Source organism: Neofelis nebulosa, chromosome 3 (genome assembly GCF_028018385.1).
Source record: "Neofelis nebulosa isolate mNeoNeb1 chromosome 3, mNeoNeb1.pri, whole genome shotgun sequence".
NCBI lineage: Eukaryota > Metazoa > Chordata > Mammalia > Carnivora > Felidae > Neofelis > Neofelis nebulosa.
Window position 1 is genome coordinate 44,604,269 of NC_080784.1, and position 20,331 is coordinate 44,624,599.

General features: G+C 35.7%; 1 protein-coding gene across 9 annotated transcripts in view; it reads right to left on the bottom strand.

The window, feature by feature from the left end:
* Positions 1–20,331, bottom strand: part of LOC131506714 (disintegrin and metalloproteinase domain-containing protein 5-like) — a 134,141-nt gene that overhangs the window by 70,927 nt on the left and 42,883 nt on the right. For all 9 annotated transcript variants that reach the window (XM_058720610.1, XM_058720609.1, XM_058720615.1 and 6 more), the window contains 3 exons: positions 15,328–15,399; positions 14,972–15,135; positions 14,147–14,228 (listed from right to left, as the gene is read on the bottom strand). In XM_058720610.1, the coding sequence (XP_058576593.1) occupies positions 14,147–14,228; positions 14,972–15,135; positions 15,328–15,399 (318 nt within the window). The remainder of the gene's footprint in view (positions 1–14,146; positions 14,229–14,971; positions 15,136–15,327; positions 15,400–20,331) is intronic.

Consider the following 20,331-nt stretch of genomic DNA (forward strand, 5'->3'; position numbering starts at 1 on the left):
GTCTTTCTGTTGCTTCATTATTGGTGTATAAGAATGCAACTGATTTCTGTACATTGATTTTGTATCCTGCAACTTTGCTAAATTCATGTATCAGTTCTAGCAGACTTTTGGTGGAGTCTATTGGGTTTTCCATGTATAATATCATGTCATCTGCAAAAAGCGAAAGCTTGACTTCATCTTTGCCAATTTTGATGCCTTTGATTTCCTTTTGTTGTCTGATTGCTGATGCTAGAACTTCCAATACTATGCTAAACAACAGCGGTGAGAGTGGACATCCCTGTCGTGTTCCCGATCTCAGGGAAAAAGCTCTCAGTTTTTCCCCATTGAGGATGATGTTAGCTGTGGACTTTTCATAAATGGCTTTTATGATCTTTAAGTATGTTCCTTCTATCCCGACTTTCTCAAGGGTTTTTATTAAGAAAGTGTGCTGGATTTTGTCAAAGGCCTTTTCTGCATCGATTGATAAGATCATATGGTTCTTATCTTTTCTTTTATTAATGTGAGATATCACGTTGATTGATTTGCAAATGTTGAACCAGCCCTGCATCCCAGGAATGAATCCCACTTGATCATGGTGAATAATTCTTTTTATATGCTGTTGAATTCGATTTGTTAGTATCTTATTGAGAATTTTTGCATCCATATTCATCAGGGATATTGGCCTGTAGTTCTCTTTTTTTACTGGGTCTCTGTCTGGTTTAGGAACCAAAGTAATACTGGCTTCATAGAAGGAGTCTGGAAGTTTTCCTTCCCTTTCTATTTTTGGAATAGCTTTAGAAGGATAGGTATTACCTCTGCTTTAAACGTCTGGTAGAACTCCCCTGGGAAGCCATCTGGTCCTGGACTCTTACTTGTTGGGAGATTTTTGATAACCACTTCAATTTCTTCGCTGGTTATGGGTCTGTTCAAGCTTTCTATTTCCTCCTGATTGACTTTTGGAAGTGTGTGGGTGTTTAGGAATTTGTCCATTTCTTCCATGTTGTCCAGTTTGTTGGCATATAATTGTTCATAGTATTCCCTGATAATTGTTTGTATCTCTGAGGGATTGGTTGTAATAATTCCATTTTCATGATTTTATCTATTTGGGCCATCTCCTTTTTCTTTTTGAGAATCTTGGCTAGAGGTTTATCAATTTTGTTTATTTTTTTCAAAAAACCAACTCTTGGTTTCATTGATCTGCTCTACAGTTTTTTTTTAAATTCTATATTATTTCTGCTCTGATCTTCATTATTTCTCTTCTTCTGCTGGGTTTAGGCTGTCTTTACTGTTCTGCTTCTATTTCCTTTAGGTGTGTTGTTAGATTTTGTATTTGGGAGTCTTCTTGTTTGTGGAGATAGGCCTGGATTGTAATGTGTTTTCCTCTCAGGACTGCCTTCGCTGCATCCCAAAGCGTTTGGATTGTTGTGTTTTCACTTTCGTTTGTTTCCATATATTTTTTTAATTTCTTCTCTAATTGCCTGGTTGACCCATTCATTCTTTAGTAGGGTGTTCTTTAACCTCCATGCTTTTGGAGGTTTTCCAGACTTTTTCCTGTGGTTGATTTCAAGCTTCATAGCATTGTGGTCTGAAAGTATGCATGGTATGATCTCAATTCTTGTATACCTATGAAGGGCTGTTTTGTGACCCAGTATGTGATCTATCTTGGAGAATGTTCCATGTGCACTCGAGAAAAAAGTATATTCTGTTGCTTTGGGATGCAGAGTTCTAAATATATCTGTCAAGTCCATCTGATCCAATGTATCATTCAGGGCCCTTGTTTCTTTATTGACCATGTGTCGAGATGATCTATCCATTTCTGTAAGTGGAGTGTTAAAGTCCCCTGCAATGACCACATTCTTATCAATAAGGTTGCTTATGTTTGTGAGTAAGTGTTTTATATATTTGGGGGCTCCTGTATTCGGCGCATAGACATTTATAATTGTTAGCTCTTCCTGATGGATAGACCTTGTAATTATTATATAATGCCCTTCTTCATCTCTTGTTACAGCCTTTAATTTAAAGTCTAGTTTGTCTGATATAACTATGGCTACTCCAGCTTTCTTTTGACTTCCAGTAGCGTGATAAATAGTTCTCCATCACCTCACTTTCAATCTGAAGGTGCCCTCAGGTCTAAAATGAGTCTCTTGTAGACAGCAAATAGATGGGTCTTGTTTTTTTATCCATTCTGATACCCTATGTCTTTTGGTTGGTGCATTTAGTCCATTTACATTCAGTGTTATTATAGAAAGATATGGGTTTAGAGTCATTGTGATGTCCATAGGTTTCATGCTTGTAGAGATGTCTCTGGTACTTTGTCTCACAGGATCCTCCTTAGGATCTCTTGTAGGGCTGGTTTAGTGGTGATGAATTCCTTCAGTTTTTGTTTGTTTGGGAAGACATTTATCTCTCCTTCTATTCTAAATGACAGACTTGCTGGATAAAGGATTCTCGGCTGCATATTTTTTTCTGTTCATCACATTGAAGATTTCCTGCCATTCCTTTCTGGCCTGCCAAGTTTCAGTAGAGAGATCCGTCACGAGTCTTATCGGTCTCCCTTTATATGTTAGAGCACGTTTATCCCTAGCTGCTTTCAGAATTTTCTCTTTATCCTTGTATTTTGCCAGTTTCACTATGATATGTCGTGCAGAAGATTGATTCAAGTTACGTCTGAAGGGAGTTCTCTGTGCCTCTTGGATTTCAATGCCTTTTTCCTTCCCCAGATCCGGGAAGTTCTCAGCTATTATTTCTTCAAGTACACCTTCAGCACCTTTCCCTCTCTCTTCCTCCTCTGTAACACCAATTATGTATAGATTATTTCTCTTTAGTGCATCACTTAGTTCTCTAATTTTCCCCTCATACTCCTGGATTTTTTTTATCTCTCTTTTTCTCAGCTTCCTCTTCTTCCATAATTTTATTTTCCAGTTCACCTATTCTCTCCTCTGCCTCTTCAATCTGAGCTGTGGTTGTCTCCATTTTATTTTGCAGCTCATTTATAGCATTTTTTAGCTCCTCCTGGCTGTTCCTTAGTCCCTTGATCTCTGTAGCAAGAGATTGTCTGCTGTCCTTTATACTGTTTTCAAGCCCAGCGATTAATTTTATGACTATTATTCTAAATTCACTTTATGTTATATTGTTTAAATCCTTTTTGATCAGTTCGTTAGCTGTCGTTATTTCCTGGAGATTCTTTTAAGGGGAATTCTTCCCTTTTGTCATTTTGGATAGTCCCTGGAGTGGTGCGGAACTGCAGGGCACTTCCCCTGTGCTGTCTTGAAAAACTTGCGTTGGTGGGCAGGGCCTCAGTCAGACCTGATGTCTGCCCCCAGCCTACCGCTGGGGACACAGTCAGACTGGTGTGTACCTTCTCTTCCCCTCTCCTAGGGGCAGGATTCACTGTGAGGTGGCGTGGCCTGTCTGTGCTACCTATACACTGCCAGGCTTGTGGTGCTGGGGATCTGGCGTATTAGCTGGGATGGATCATCAAGGTGCACTGGGGCGGGAGGGGTAGGCTCAGCTCAATTATCCTTCGGTGATCTGCTTCAGGAGGAGCCCTGTGGCACCGGGAGGGAGTCAGACCTGCCACTGGAGGGATGGATCAACAGAAGCACAGCGTTGGGTGTTTGCGCGGTGCAAGCAAGTTCTCTGACAGGAACTGGTTCCCTTTGTGGTTTCAGCTGGGGGATGGGCGAGGGAGATGGTACTGGCAAGCACCTTTGTTCCCGGCCAAGCTGAGCTCTGTTGCCCAGGGCTCAACAACTCTCCCTCCTGTTGTCCTCCAGTCCTCCCACTCTCCGAGCACAGCTGTTAGCTTATAACCTTCCAGATGTTAAGTCCCACTTGCTGTCTGAACACACTCCGTCCGGCACTCCACTTTTGCAAGCCAGACTTGGGGCCTCTGCTTGGCCGGCGGGCTGCCCCTCCACCCCGGCTCCCTCCCTCCAGTCCGAGTATCCCGCACCACCTCTCCGCCCTCCTACCCTCTTCCATGGGCCTCTCCTCTGTGCTTGGCTCCAGAGAATCCATTCTGCTAGTCTTCTGGCAGTTTTCTGGGTTATTTAGGCAGGTGTAGGTGGAATCTCAGTGACCAGCAGGAAGAGGTGAGCCCAGGGCCCTCCTATGCCGCCATCTTCCCCTCTTCCATGAGTCATTAATATGTCTGTATGTCTTTTAATATCTGATGAAAATAAATCCTAGGTAACCTTAAATTTTTTTCCCATCTAGATTAGTGCTATTTTAGTTCAGTTAGTTTAGTCTAGTTAATTAAAACTACATTACAACTAAGTTAGTTGCAAGTGTATATGTAAACTCTAGGACAAATGCTTAAGTAGGTTTCTTAATATAACTGATGATATGATGAGAGGAGAGGAAATGGAATCCTATGAAATGTACAATGAAAACCATAGAAGACAAAAAAAAGAAAAAACAGGACAATGAATAGAAGATAAAATTCAACATCAATTTATGATTAAAATTGCTAATCAAAGTGAGTTTAGAGGGAACGTACCTTAACATAATAAAGGCCATATATGGCAAGCTCACAGCTATCATACTCAAAGGTGAAAAACTGAGAGCTTTTTCTCTAAGATCACAAACAAGACAGGAATTCCATTACTGTTACTTTTATTTAACATAATATTGAAAGTCCTAGCCAAAGAAATTAGGCAAGAAAAAAAAGGCATCCAATTGAAAGAAGTAAACAGTGATTATTTGCAAATATAGAAAACCTTAAAACTCTACCAAAAAAAAATAACTGTTAAAACTAATAAATTCAGTAAAGTTGCAGTGTACAAAATCAATATATAGAAATCTGCGGCATTTCTATACACTAATAACTAACTATCAGAAAGAGAAGTTAAGAAAACAATCCCATTTACAATTGTATTAAAAAGAATAAAATAGCTGGGAATAATTTTTTTAATTTTTTAAATGTTCATTTTATTTTTGAGAGAGAGAGAGGGCATGAGCAAGGAAGGGGCAGAGAGAGAGAGAGAGAGGGAGACACAGAATCTGAAGCAGTCTCCAGACTCCAGGCTGTCAGCACAGAGTGTGACCTGGGACTCAAACACACAAACCACGAGTCATGATGTGAGTCGGAGTCAGACAGTTAACTGACTGAGCCACCCACGTGCCCCAATATCTAGGAATAAATTTAACTGAGAAGATGAGAAACCTGCACATTGAAACTATAAGATATTGATGAAAGAAACTTAAGATGACACAAATAAGTGGAAAGATATTCTATGACTGGAAGAATTAATATTGTTAAAATGCCCATATTCCCCTTCTAGACTGGGGGCTAAGATGGGAGAGTAGTAGGGGGACCCTAGACTTGCCTTTTCCATCAAGCACAGCTAGATAAATGCCAAATCATTCTAAACACCCAGGAAATCAATCTGACGACTGAGAGAACAAACTGCACAACTAGAGGGAGAAAAGAGGCCACATCATGGAAGGTAGGAGGTTCAGAGATGTGACTGGGGGGAGAAAAGAATCACCCATGCAGTGGAGGGGAGGAAGCCCTGATCAAGGAGAGAGGAAAGAGAGAGAGAGAGAGAAAACAGGGTGCAGGGCATTGCACAATAAAAACACATCCCCCAAATCACAGATGGGCAAAACAAGAGGGACTGATGATTGCAAGTTTTTACAAGCAGCATAGCCCAAAGTCTTAAGTTTTATAAGTCCACACCATCACAGGGTGGAGTCTGGTGGGTATAGAGGTGCTCCAGTGGAGAAGGGGTGCAGAGGCCTTGGAGCAGATAGCGTGGTCTGAATATCCCCTGGGTCCCACTGGAAGGAACAGTGCCCCTTCTTAGATTGCATTTGGGAAAGATGGCACTGCTTTTCTAGGGACAATAGAGCTGGTGGGCACCATTGAGCTTCCCATTCATTAGCATAGGAACAGAGGCACCCGCTGAGGGCAGCTAACCTGAACTCTGGCTTTGTGCTGTTCTTTACCATAAACTCCAAGCCTCTATACATTCACGCGACTTCTCTTCTGAGACAAACTGGCACCAGCCACAGCACAGCAAGACCTCCCCCAAAAGATCAGCACAAATCTGTGCTGCAGTGGGTCCCTAAAATTTGAAGTTTTGAAACACAGTTCGTGTGCCAGAGATAAAACACAGGAGCACTGTTATACAAGGTGGGCATTGGCTCAGACAAAGACAGGGTGAAGTAAAAGATCTGAAGGATGCCTGGGACAATTGAGGGGAGGTTATTTGCTCTTATGTGGGGAATTCCTGAACAGTGGTGGGCATGAACTCCCCTCTCCAAGATGATAGAGCTGGCTGACACAATTTCTACCCCTGCCCATCAGCACCGATGGACTTCAGTGAATAGCGCACACTTGTCACCACACAGTGGACAAAGTCCAAATAATACCCACTGCAGACAAGGAAAAACCCTTCAGAGGACTGATCAGTAGTTAAGAGCAGTGAAAACACAACAGCAAAGGGCACATAGCATATACCAGAAACACTTCCTGAAGTGCAAGGCCCTGGACAGTATATGAGTTCATATCTACAGTAATCACTCTGAATGTAAATGGATTAAATGCTCCAATCAAAGGACATATGGTATCAGAACAGATAAAAAAAATGAAACCCATCTATATGGTGCCTACAAGAGACTCATTTTAGACCTAAGACACCTGCAGAGTGAATGGGAAGGGATGGAGAACCATCTATCAAGCTATGAGACATCAAAAGAAAGCAGGAGTAGCTGTACTTATATCAGACAAACTAGATTTTAAAACAAAGACTGGCACAAGAGATGAAGAATGGTACTATATCATAATAAAGGGGTCTATCTGTGAAAACATGGAGCTTACGTGAGATTCTCTCTCTCTCTCTCTCTCTCTCTCTCTCTCTCTCTCTCTCTGCCTCTCTCCCCACTCGCACTTTCTGTCTCTCTAAAAAAAGTAATAAATAACAAATACAACAAAACTCATTGATATCAATACAGTAATAGTGGGGACCTTAACACCCCACTACAACAATGGACAGATCATCTAAGCAGAAAATCAAAAAGGAAACAATGGCTTTGAATGACACACTGGACCAGATGGACTTAACACATATATATCATCCTAAAGGAGCAGAATACACATTTTTTTCTAGTGCATATGGGACATTCTCCAGAAGAGATCATATGCTGGGTCACAAATCAGTCCTCAACAATACAAAAAGACTGAGGTCATAACATGCATATTTTCTAACCAATATGCTATGAAACTTGGAAGTCAACCACAAGAAAACATTTGGAAAGCCCAAAAATAAATGCAGGATAAAGAACATCCTACTAAAGACTTAATGGGTTAACCAAGAAATTAAAGAAGAAATAAAGAAATACATGGAAACCAATGAAAATGAAAACGCAACGGCCCAAAACTTTCAGGATACAGCAAAAGCAGTCCTAAGAGGGAAGTATATAGCAATACAGAGCTTTCTGAAGAAGAAGGAAAAGTCTCAAGCACACAACCTAACCTTACACCTAAAGGAGCTAGAAAAGGAATAGCAAATAAAGCCTAAATCCAGCAAAAGAAGGGAAATAATATAAACTAGAGCAGAAATAAATGACATAGAATTTTTAAAAAGTAGAAAAGATCAATGAAGCTAGGAACTGGTTGTTTAAAAAAAATTAATAATATTGATAAACCCCTAGCCAGACTTACCAAAAAGAAAGAGAAAGGATCTAAATAAGTAAAATCACAAATGAGATAACATCACAGAAATACAAACAATTATAAGAGAATATTATGAAAAATTATATGCCAACAAATTGAGCAATTAGAAGAAATGGAAAGAATTTTCCATAGAAACATATAAACTACCAAAACTGAAACAAGAAGAATAGAAAATGTGAACAGATCCATAACTAGCAGACTGAATAAGTAACCAAACATTTCCCAACAGACAAAAGTCCAGGGACAGATGGCTTCCTGGGAGATTTATACCAGAAATTAAAGAAAAAATAATACCTGTTTTTCTCAAACTGTTCCAAAACGTGGAAATGGAGGGAAAACTTCCAAACTCATTCTCCAAAGCCAGAATTACCTTCAATCCAAAACCAGACAAGGACTCCACTAAAATAGAAAATTATGGGACCAATATCCCTAATTAATATGGATGCAAAAATTTCTAACAAGATAATAGCAAATCATATCCAACAGTACATTAAAAGAATTATAAACCACAATCAAATGGGATTTAGTTGTGGTCTGCAAGAGTGGTTCAATATTTCCAAATTAATCAACGTGATACACCACATTAATAAAGAATAAGAACCATATGATCCTTCCAATAGATTCAAAAAAAGAATTTGACAGAATGCAGCATCCATTCTTCATAAAAACCCTCAACAAAATAGGGATACAGGGAACATACCCCAATATCATTAAAGCCATATACAAAAAACCCACAGCTAACATCATCCTCAATGGGGAAAACCTGAGAACTCTTCCTCTATGGTCAGGAACAAACCTGATATCCACTCTCACCACTGTTACCTAACATAGTACTGGAAGTCAGCAATCAGACAACAAAAAGAAATAAAAGGCATTAAAATCAGCAAGGAAGAAATCAAACTTTCACTATTTGTAGATGACATGATACTCTATTTAGAAAACCCAAAAGACTCCACTAGAAAATTTCTAGAACCAAAACACAAATTCAACCAAATCACAGGATACAAAATCAACGTACCAAAACTGTTGCATTTCTATACACCACTAATGAAACAGAAGAAAGAAATCAAAGAATCAATCCCATTTATACTTGCACCAAAAACCATAAGATACCTAGGAATAAACCTAACCAAAAAGGTAAAGATCTGTCCTCTGAAGAATATAGAACACTGATGAAAGAAATTGAAGATGGCAGAGAGAAATGGAAAAACATCCCATGCTCATGGATTGGAAGAACAAATATTGTTAAAATGTCTATACTACCCAAAGCAATGTACACATGTACTGCAATCCCTATCAAAATTCCAATAGCATTTTTTACAGAGCTAAAAAAAAATAAACCTAAAATTTGTATGAAATCACAAAAGACCCCAAAGAACTAAAGCAATCTTGGAAAGGAAAAGCAAAGCTGGAGCATCACAATTCCTGACTTCAAGCACAAAGCTGTACTCATCAAGACAGTGTGGTACTGGCACAAAAACAAACATGTAGATCCATGGAATAGAATAAAACCCTGAAATGAAACCACAACCCTATGGTCAATTAATCTTCAACAAAGCAGGCAAGAATATCCAATGGAAAAAAGACAGTGTTTTCAACAAATGGTGTTGGGAAAACTGGACAGCGACATGCAGAAGAATGAACCTGGACCACTTTCTTACACCATACACAAAAATAAACTCAAAATGGATGAAAGACCTAAAGGTGAGATAGGAAATCATCAAAATCCTAGAGGAAAACACAGGCAGCATCCTCTTTGACCTCAGCTCTAACAACTTCTAGTATGTAGTAAGATACATCTCCAGAGGCAAGGGAAACAAAAGAAAAAATGAACTATTGGGACCTCATCAAGATAAAAAAAAATCTTCTGCATATCAAAGAAAATAATCAATAAAACTAAAAGGCGATCCATGGAATGGGAGAAGATATTTGTAAATGACACATCTGATAAGGGGTTAGTATCCAAAATCCATAAAGAACTTATCAAATTCAACAACCAAAAAACAAATAATCCAGTTAAGAAATAGGCAGAAAACCTGAATAGCCATTTTTCCAAGAAAGACTTAACAGACACTACCAGACACATGAAAAGATGATCAACATCATTCATCATCACAGAATTACAAATCAAAACTATGATGAGATACCACCTCATACCTGTCAGAATATCTAAAATTAACAATACAAGAAAGAACAAATGTTGGCAAAGATGTAGGGAAAGGGGAACCCTCTTACACTGTTGGTGGTAATGCAAACTGGTGCAGTCCTTCTGGAGAACAGTACGGGGGTTTCTCAAAAAGTTAAAAATAGAACTACCCTATGGCCCAGCAATTGTATTACTAGGAATTTACCCGAATGATACAAAAATAGTGATTCACAAGGACACATGCACCCCAACGTTTATAGCATCATTATCAACAATAGCCAAATTAGGAAAAGAGCACAAATGTCTATCAACTGATGAGTGGATAAAAAAGATGTGGTATATATTTACACAATGGAATACTACTCGGTGATCAAAAAGAGTGAAAATTTGCCATTTGCAACGACATGGATGGATCTAGAGTGTATTATGCTAAGCGAAATAAGTCAGTCAAAGCAAGACAAAGACCACAAGAGAGTCTTAACCAAGGACAAAAAACAGAGTTGTTGGAGGGGAGATGGGTAGGGAATGGGCTAAATGGGTGATGCGTATTAAGGAGGTCATCTGTTGTGGTGAGCACTGGGTGTTATATGTAAGTGATGGTTCACTAAATTCTACTCCTAAACCAATATTATACTATATGTTAGCCAACTAGAATTAGATAAAAACTGAAACAAAAAAACATAAGTACCAAAAAGAAAAAGTTGTCTATGAATCAAGAAGTCAGCTTTCACCATACACTGTATCTGCCAGCACCTTGATGTTAGACTTTCTTGCATCCAGAATTGTGACAATATTGGTTGTTTAAGCTCTCCCTCAAAAAAGAGCAATGGTGGAAGCATCAAACTTACTGTTTTCAAACTATATGGTAAACCTATAGTAATCAAAAAGTGTTAGTGCCATAAAAACAGACTCAAAGACCAGTGGAACAGAACAGATAGCCCAGAAATAAACCCTCCCATGTATATGGTCAACTAATATTTATCAAGGGAGCTGAGAACACTCGATTGAGAAAAGATAGTCTCCTCAATAAATTATGTTGGGAAAACTGGATATTCACATGCAAATAACAAAACTGGACCTCCATCTCATACTACTTCCTAAAATTACCTGAAAATGAACTAAATACTTAAACATAAGAAGTGAAATCATAAAACTCCAATAAGAAAGCATAGTGAAAAATCTCCTTGACATTGGTCTACACAATGATTTTATGGATACAACACAAAACCACAAAAGCAAAAATAAGTAGTACTTATTTAACATAAAATGTTCTGCACAGCAAAATACCAATCAATAAAATGAAAAGGCAACCTAGATATTGGGAAAAATACTTTCAAACTATAGATTTGATAAGGGGTTAATATTCAAAATATATTAGGAACACATACAGCTCACTACCAAAACCCAAATAATCTGATTAAGAAATGGTCTAAGAACCTGAATAGACATGTCTCCAAAGAGGATATTCAAATGGCCAACAGGTACGTGAAAAGGTACATGGTCAGCATCACTAATCATCCAGGAATTACAAATCAAAACCACAAGAGATATCACCTCACACCTAATAGAATGACTATTATCTAAAAGAAAATAGATAATAAATGCTGGTGGAAAAAATGGAACCCTTGTACACTGCTGATGTACATGGGTACCACCACTATGGAAAACAGTGTGGAGATTCCTGAAAAAAGTAAAAATAGGGCTATCATATGAATCATAAATTCCACTTCTGGGTATATATCTGGAAAAAATAAAACCCTCTGCCTCAAGGAGACATTTTTACCCCATGTTCACTGCGGCCCTATTCACAATAGTCAAGACATGATAACAACCTAAGTGTCCACTGATAGATGAATGGATAAATAAATTGTGATATATATTCATATATACATAACATTCAGTCATAAAAAAGGAAATCCTGACATTTGTGACAACATGTATGAATCTTGAGAGCATTATGTTAAGTGAAATAAGACAGAGAAAGACAAATATTGTATGATCTCCTCATATGTGGAGTCTAACACAACCAAAATCCTAGAAATAGAGAACAGAGTGGTGGTTTCTAGGGGCAGGAATAAGTGCCAATGGTTAAATAGTACAAACTTCTAGTTTCTGAAGATGCAATGTACAGCATAGTGACTATAATTAACAATACTGTATTGTACATTTGCAAGTTGCCAACAGAGTAGATCTTAAAGGCTCTTACCACACACACACACACACCCACAAGGCAATTATGTGAGATGTGATGGATATGTTCACTAACCTAACTGTGGAAAACATTTCACAACATAGACATATATCAAATCATTATGCTGTACATCTTAAACAATGATATATGCAAAATTATATTTCATTAAAGCTGGAAAAAATAATGGATCTCCTATATAAATTCATGAAGGTCATATGTAAAAAATATATATAAATAGACCACATATATATACACTAGCAGTGAAAAATTGGAAGATAAATTTAAACAATACCAGTTGCAACAGCATCAGAACATATAAAATCTCTATGAATAAATTTAGCAGATGTTTGAAATCTCTACAGGGAATTTTTTAAGGACATCAATAATGGAGACATAAACCATGTTAGTGGATGGGAAGATCCAATGTTGATAATATGTCATTTCCTCTAATTCATTCATAAATTATACACCATCCCAGTCAAAATCTAAGCCTGTGTGTATGTGTGCGTGTGTGTGTGTGTGTGTGTGTGTGTGTGTAACTAGAAAAGCTGGTTTCAAAATCTATATGAGAATGCAAAGTTATGTACAATGTAGTACTGACAAAGAACAAAGTCAGAGGACTTAAACTATCGTGATTTCAAGACATTTAATAAAGCCACAATATTCAAGGAAGTAATTCTTAATTTAAAAAAAAACTTCTGGAATATTATGATTGGTAGCTATCTTTTTGAAATCTAATCTTCAAACTCTTTGTTGTTGGCACAATCAGAAATAATTTATTTTTATATTTATATTTTAATGTTATACTGATATTTTAATAGCATTCTTGCTTAACTCATATATTCACCTTTTTATTTACAAATTCCTATTATAAAAATTCCAATCAAAACTAAAGTCTTAAAGAATGCCTCAGAAAAACATACATACTAACCACTTATACTCAATAATTATCGTCTGCTTTATTTGCTTCACACACACACACAGACACACACACACACACACACACACACACGATCTAAAAATTAGTCTTCAGCAATGAAACATTGTTTTCAAAGGAGAATTAACAACAACAATGAAGACCTGGACAATTTCTGATGGTCTTTCCTCAAGTTTTCACTGAGAGAAAACCAAAACTAGGCACTAAGAATAAAAACAAATCCTTATGAAATGTATGATTGTTCTCTACCCATAGTAACAACCGCACAACTGTTATTGGATTTATCTAATCAATCAATATGTATTTTATAGGAATAATAAGTGAAGAACTGATTTTAATTTTTAAATGTTTTATTTATTTTTGAGACCGACAGAGAGAGAGAGAGAGAGAGAGAGAGAGAGAATCCGAAGCAGGCTCCATGCTCCAGGGTCTAGGCTCAGGGCTGTCAGCACAGCCCACAGACATGGGACTCGAACTCACAGACCATGATATCATGACCTGAGTCGAAGTCAGACGCTCAACCGACTGAGCCACCCAGGCGCCCTGGAACTGATTTTAAATATCTGTGAATAGCAATTTGCTTCATTTTACTTGCTACTAAAACACAACCAATTGTGCAAACGGATCAGTAAAAAAAATCATAGCACAGACTTCTGAAGTACTTTTAGTTCCCTTCCCCATTTTTTATATAACTTGTAAAAGGAATATAATTCTGTAGCAGGAGATCATTTTTACTTTGCCAAAAAACAGTAGTTATGAACATTTGATGGCTGTTTCTTCCTCCAACAGTCTGCTCATCCCAAACATAATAAAGAATTGAATGCAATAAAAGTTACGTTAAAATTTAAAAAGTCATGTAATAAAAGAGCAAATGAATTTACACCAATTATTAATGTTGTAAGAAGCTGATATGTTTAATAATTAACATTAAAATTACATTGGTTATATAATAAATACTGATACAAGCATGCCACTGTTCAAAACAATTAAACTTTTACTTAGTCAAATATGTTTTTTAAAAATAATATGGCATTGTGATCAGTTTAATTTAAAGTTGTGTTTTTAAAAGCAATTATATAGTTTAGTATTTATGCTCCAATTTAGCAATATAAAAACTATTAAAGGATGATTAAACTAATATATTTATTCATTTAAAATATTTAGAAAATTTTAAAACATGAAAATACGAGGATTTGGAAAATAATTACATACCAGAGCAACTCCTACAGCATAATTCTTATTACATATTTTCCCAGGAAATGTGGCTCCTATAAAACTAGGATGTTTCTTAAAGCTAAAAAATAATAATTTTCCTCAGAATTGCATTTAAGAATGGTATTATTAACGATAATCATTTTCATAGCAACAATTATTAAACAATTACTATGTCTTAAGCACTATGCTACTCTGAAATAAACTATTTAAATATATGTTTTTCAAATCTTCAATGTTAAGAATATTTCGATATTTTGTAAATTGTAAATTTAATAAACTTCCAGAAGTGTAATAAGGATAAGGCCTAATAGCTTATGCAAAAGGCTACTGCACTAATGTTTATAGTTTTTATTCTGGTTTCCTGTACATTCAGTTTTCTGTAATCTCCTTATTCACTTATCCATTAAAGATGTATAGATTTTTCTGTGCATTAGATTCTAGAGCATGTATAAATTCTATATATTGATGTTATTTAAAAAACAAATGGAGACAAAAATGTAGAGAGAGCAAGCAGTATAACAAGGAAAGCCAAAGAAATTATATCACTCATCATTAACCTTCTTTAGTTATTTCAGTATTTTCATGTAATTTTACTTTTATCAGGTCATTTTATGTCAGTTGATAAAAGTTTTTAAGTCTTGCCTCACATTAGCTCCTTGAAAACAAGGACTTCTAAATTTACATGTTTTTCCCATCCCATGGTGTCTAACAAATTTATAGGACAGAGTATATATTCATTAAGTGCTTATTTTCATAATTAACATATGAAATCATTTTGGGTTATTCCTTTAATGCTATACAAAAATGGAATACTATACTCACGCAAATAAGTATACAGTCTGATGAGGTTGGGAGACATGTTTGTATTTCCATTCTAAAAATCTAGATAATATAATATTAGGATTCCCTGTAGTAGAAATTTTGTTTTTATTTGACCAGATTTCTATGGAAGATATTACAACAGTCAGTTTTAACTGTGAAAGTATCTAAAAAAATAATAATAATAAATTTTAAATAAATTTTAATTAAATTATATTAAACTTTCATAAGAACGCATATGACATTTAATGCAGTATTTTGATTATAGGAACTTCAACAGTACAACAAAATATTATACACATCAATTCATATTACCTACACTTTTACAAAATATATAAACAAAATACATAAAAACTTACAGTGTTAACAAAGCCAATTATCTGAATAATCTTCTGTGTTACAACCTTTATATCAGAGCCCATGTAATCAAACTGAAAAAGATAAATTATTTTTAAAAACTAATGGATGCCATCAAGAAAATATCACATACCTTTCACTTATACAATGTGCTATATTCGAAAGTAGCCACAGGACTATATTCTAGTTGAAATCTAGGAAATCAATATATATATATATATATATATATATATATATATATATAATATATATAATTAAATAAAATAATTTATAACTTAATGTGTATAATAAGTAAATAAAAATATTTAATAACATGACTTTAATGTTTAATGCACTCAACTTGTAGCATTACTTATTACTTATGAAAATTTAATCATAAGTTTTTGATGTGGTATTTTAAAATGTACTTATTCTAAAATAATAACATGTAATCACAAACCAAAACATATAAGCATGAAGAGGGGAAAAATACTTTTTTTGGAGGGGTAGGAGAGCTTTAATGAGAGGTTCACTTTTAAAGTGATTCTGGATAATGTGTTTGGAAATATTCTTTCTCATCACCAATAAGCTCTTTCTATGTCTAACTGCCTAAAAATGCCAAGACAATATTAAACAACAATGGTGATATCACCATTGCGAGCTTTTCTCTGGATTTTTCATTGGAAAACCTCATAAATTTCATCATTAGGTGGTATTCAGTTTATGAGTATTCTAGATCATGTTGAGAAAAAACTATTTATATATCTCCCTATTTACTAAAATTTTTATTAAAAATGGAGTTGAATTTTTATCAGCAGCATTTTGATAATGATTGATAATTACTTTTGTCTTCTGACCTATTGATGCAATGCATTTCATTAATATATTACTTAACACTAAGCCATCATATTCCTTGATCAAAACATTACATTCTATTAATATGCTATTAAAATTAATACTGCTTTAATATGGACATGTTGCTCATGTGTTTTTATGTGTGTACACACTTTATCATAATGGAGCAAATGAATGTTGCTTAGTAATTATTATAGCACTACTTAAAATTAAGTTGTATGTTTTTCATATACCCTAAAATTGTAGTAGTATATGAACTATGTTTTCCCAAACACTTAAAAAGTTTCCTTTAAAACTATCTATACCTAACACTGGCAACTGAATCTATTAAAATTCTTTTTTTTCCATCTTTTTTGTGATACAATATATATATTACATTATGTAAGCCTAAGGTGTACAACATGATGAATTTGACTTAAATTCGTATCTCCTTTGGAGAATTCATCAAATTTGCATTTGTTTGTTTTACTCTTCTCCAAGGCCATAGTTATATCATCTTGATCATTTCTAAACCATGTTTTTTTTTCTTTTTGCTTAATAGTACTTTCTACCCATTTATTTTTCTTTTCAATAACCAGCTCTTAGATTTACTTATTTATTTTAATGTTCCTGTGGTTCAACTTATTAACTATTGCCTGCTCGCCTCACATTCCTCTTACTTTACAGTTTTAGAACTTAAGTCTTGGTACAATTCTCTGTGGTAGGCATTCTCCCTCTTAACCAATATTCAGCTCTCTTCTAGTCCAGGAATGCTTCCTTTCTAAATATAAGCAGGCCAGTTCACTTTGGACAATGGAATGAAGACAAAAGTGATAAATGTCACTTCTGAGAGAAAGTATTTCCCTACTGTGGCTCATGTCTGTCTGGTCTGTTCTTCTATTGACTTAGAAAATGGGAGAAAAAAAAACTATCAATGTAGAAATGCCAAAAAACCTAAACATTCTGGAATGCTGAGCCAACACATGGAAGACAGCTGCCCAAAGAGCCACCCAGACCCATGGCTGATGTTGCATGAACAAAAAATAAACTGTGTTTAGCGATTAGGATTTTTTTTATCATAGCGCCACCAAGTTTGCTGTGACTGATACATATGCTCCAAAATTTTTAAATATTGTATGGAATTCATTAATTTCTAAATAGCCTATATAGTTTTGTGTTTCCACCTTGAAAAAGTCACTTATGGTAATATTTAAAATGTTTCATTCTATTATTATATCTCTTTTTATTCCTTATTGTTTTAGTGTATTATGATGGAGTTTTGGCATGTCAGTTTTTAGTTTTACAAAATTACTGTTTTCCCTGTGACCTAGAAATGACTACCATTGAATGTATGTGTCATTCACTCATAAGGTACAAAGGTTAAGTGTTAAGTAAAGCTGGTTGATAAATAATTTGATCTTTGTATTTTAAAATTTTTTTCTATCTGTTAGAGGCTAAGAAAAATGCCTTAATGTGCTCCACTATAGTTTTGACATTTATTACTTTCTTCTGAATATTTCCAGAGGTTTTGTTTTTATAGTTTCTTCATAACTCATCAACTAAATATTCATCATTAGAAATGCTTTGTTAGGGGTGCCTAGATGGTTCAGTTCGTTAAGCATCTGACTTCAGCTCAGGTCATGACCTCATGGTTTGTGGGTTCAAGCCCCATGATGGGCTCTATGCTGACAACTTGGAGCCTGGAGCCTGCTTCGGATTCTGTGTGTGTGTCTCTCTCTCTGCCCCTGCCCCACTTGTGCTCCGTCTCTCTCTCTCTAAAGTAAATAAACATTAAAAAAATTAAAAAAAAGAAATGCCTCTTTAATTTGAATTATAGCTTTCAATATATAATATCCTCATTCTTCTACTTTAAGTATCTTAAATTTTACTTTATCTGTTAGTAATACCACCTTCATTACCTTTTGATTGCCAATCCTGGCATATTTTTGATGATCTTTTAAAAAATGTTCTATACATAAAAAATAATAAATAATAATAATGATGTTTTATACTTACAAAAAACATTTTAAAAATGGGGTGCCTGGGTGGCTCAGTCAGTTGAGTCACCTTGACTCTTGATTTCAACTCAGGTCAGGATCTCACAGTTCATTGAATCGGGCCCTGCATCAAGCTCTGCACTGGCAGCATGGAGCCTGCTTGGGATTCTCGCTCTCTCCTTCTCTCTCTGCCCCTTCCCTGCTCTCTCTCTCTCAAAAATAAATGAATAAAATTAAAACAATAAAACATTAAAAAAGTTTTATACCTAACACTTCCATTTTGTTTAAGCTGTCTCATAAATGTCACATAATCTGAGATTCTCTGTACTTTGAAAGGGATATTTATCACACTCACAATATTGTAATCAATAAAGCTGACCTATAATTTTCTTTTTCTTATTCATGTCCTCATGGTATTTTCTTTTGACTTTTTCTATATTATCTGAGAATATTTTGGTGCTGATTTCCAAGTTATACATTCAAGATTGTATATTCAGATATGTTTAAATATTGTAAAAAAAGTTTCTCCATTTTTATCAACTGGACTCACCTACATAAGAACACCTCAACCCCTTGTGAGGTGACAATAAAAACATTTTAAGACTTATTAGGATTCAACTCTTTTTTTTGAAATGCTTAATATAAATTCTCACTAGGGATTTGCTGAATATGATCATGTAAATGATGAAACCCAATACCCTACCAAGTCATTAGAGGAAATAGTGCATTTCTCTTTCTTTTTGACTTACTGATAAAATCTGTGTAAATAATTTTCTTGAAATGAATGTTTGTTTGTTGTTACTCTACCCCAAAATTTTTAGGACTTTATTGAGGTATAATTTACATACAATAAAATTCAGCCATTCTAAGGAGTCATTAATTTTGATAATACCACTTACTTTTTATGGTGACAAAATTCAACCTACAGAAAATTTAAAATTCAAAGACTACCCATTTATCCTTCACCTAGATTAATCTACTATTAATGTTAGACACACTTCTTTATATATATATCTTTATCATATGTGTCTATGGATGCGGGTCTGGGCATTCATTGTCCATTTTGCTAGACTATTTGATATTAAATTGCAAACACTTCAGCATGTAGTTCTTAAGAATAAGGATTTTCACCTGTGTGCAAGAAACTTAACATTAATTCAATAATATTAAATATATTGTATATATTTAATCTATATTTCATGTCTAGTGATATTTAATATATAATGTTGAATACATAATATTCCCAGATAGTGAAGCCAATCTGTAGCTTTGCCCATTGCTGAGTACAGCTTCCATCCAACCCTGCCAACAATAAAACCTAACTAGAGTTCCCAGAAATCTTGGTAGCTCACTCTGCAGCCTCAATTACAGAGACACTTCAACGGAGAGCCTATCAAGTGCCTCTGCATCTACAGAGCCAAGATGATGGTCCTGTCCTCATTGGCCAAGGAGCTGAGGATGCAATTCTGTCTGATTTGATCCACAAAGAAAGAGCATTCTATTTGAGGGCCTGTTCTGCAGCCAAAATCAGACATGAAAACTACTTCATAGACCTTCCCAAAGCCAAGTACAGTCTCCAGCCCATCTGAGCAGGAAACCTAATCAGAGTTCGAGGAATCTGTGTATCCCATCTTGCAACTCCAATTACAACACTCAAACAGAAAGCCCAGGTGGTAGTCCTACCCATTTGTACAGGTAGGATGGTGGCCTGTCAGGCCAGGGATTTAGTACATAGTTCTGCTTAATTTGATTCCCAAGCAAGAGACAGGCCAGAACTGTGTTCTCTATTGAGGATAGTACCAGGCATGGAAACTAATTCATATCTCAGCACACTGTGGAATACAACTTTATCCCACCCACCCAGGAACCTACCAGAGCACATAGGATGCTACTTAGTGCATCCTACAGCCCTGCTTACAGTAGCACTTAAACAGAAAACATAGTCTGTGGCCTTCCACATCTGCAGAGCAAAACAAATAGTCCCATCTGGCCAGAAAATTCAGTGTGTAGTGCTGCCTAACTTGGGTCCACAAACATTAGCTGTGGAAGCCATGGGGCTTGTTCTGCTGCCACACCAGGACAAGAATGAATTCATAACCCTGCCTACTGCTGAGTATGGACCTAGTCCTGAAGTCTTAGATTTCAGGAGTAGATAATCCAGGCAACTGCAGAACCTATCCTACAGCCTCACTTGGT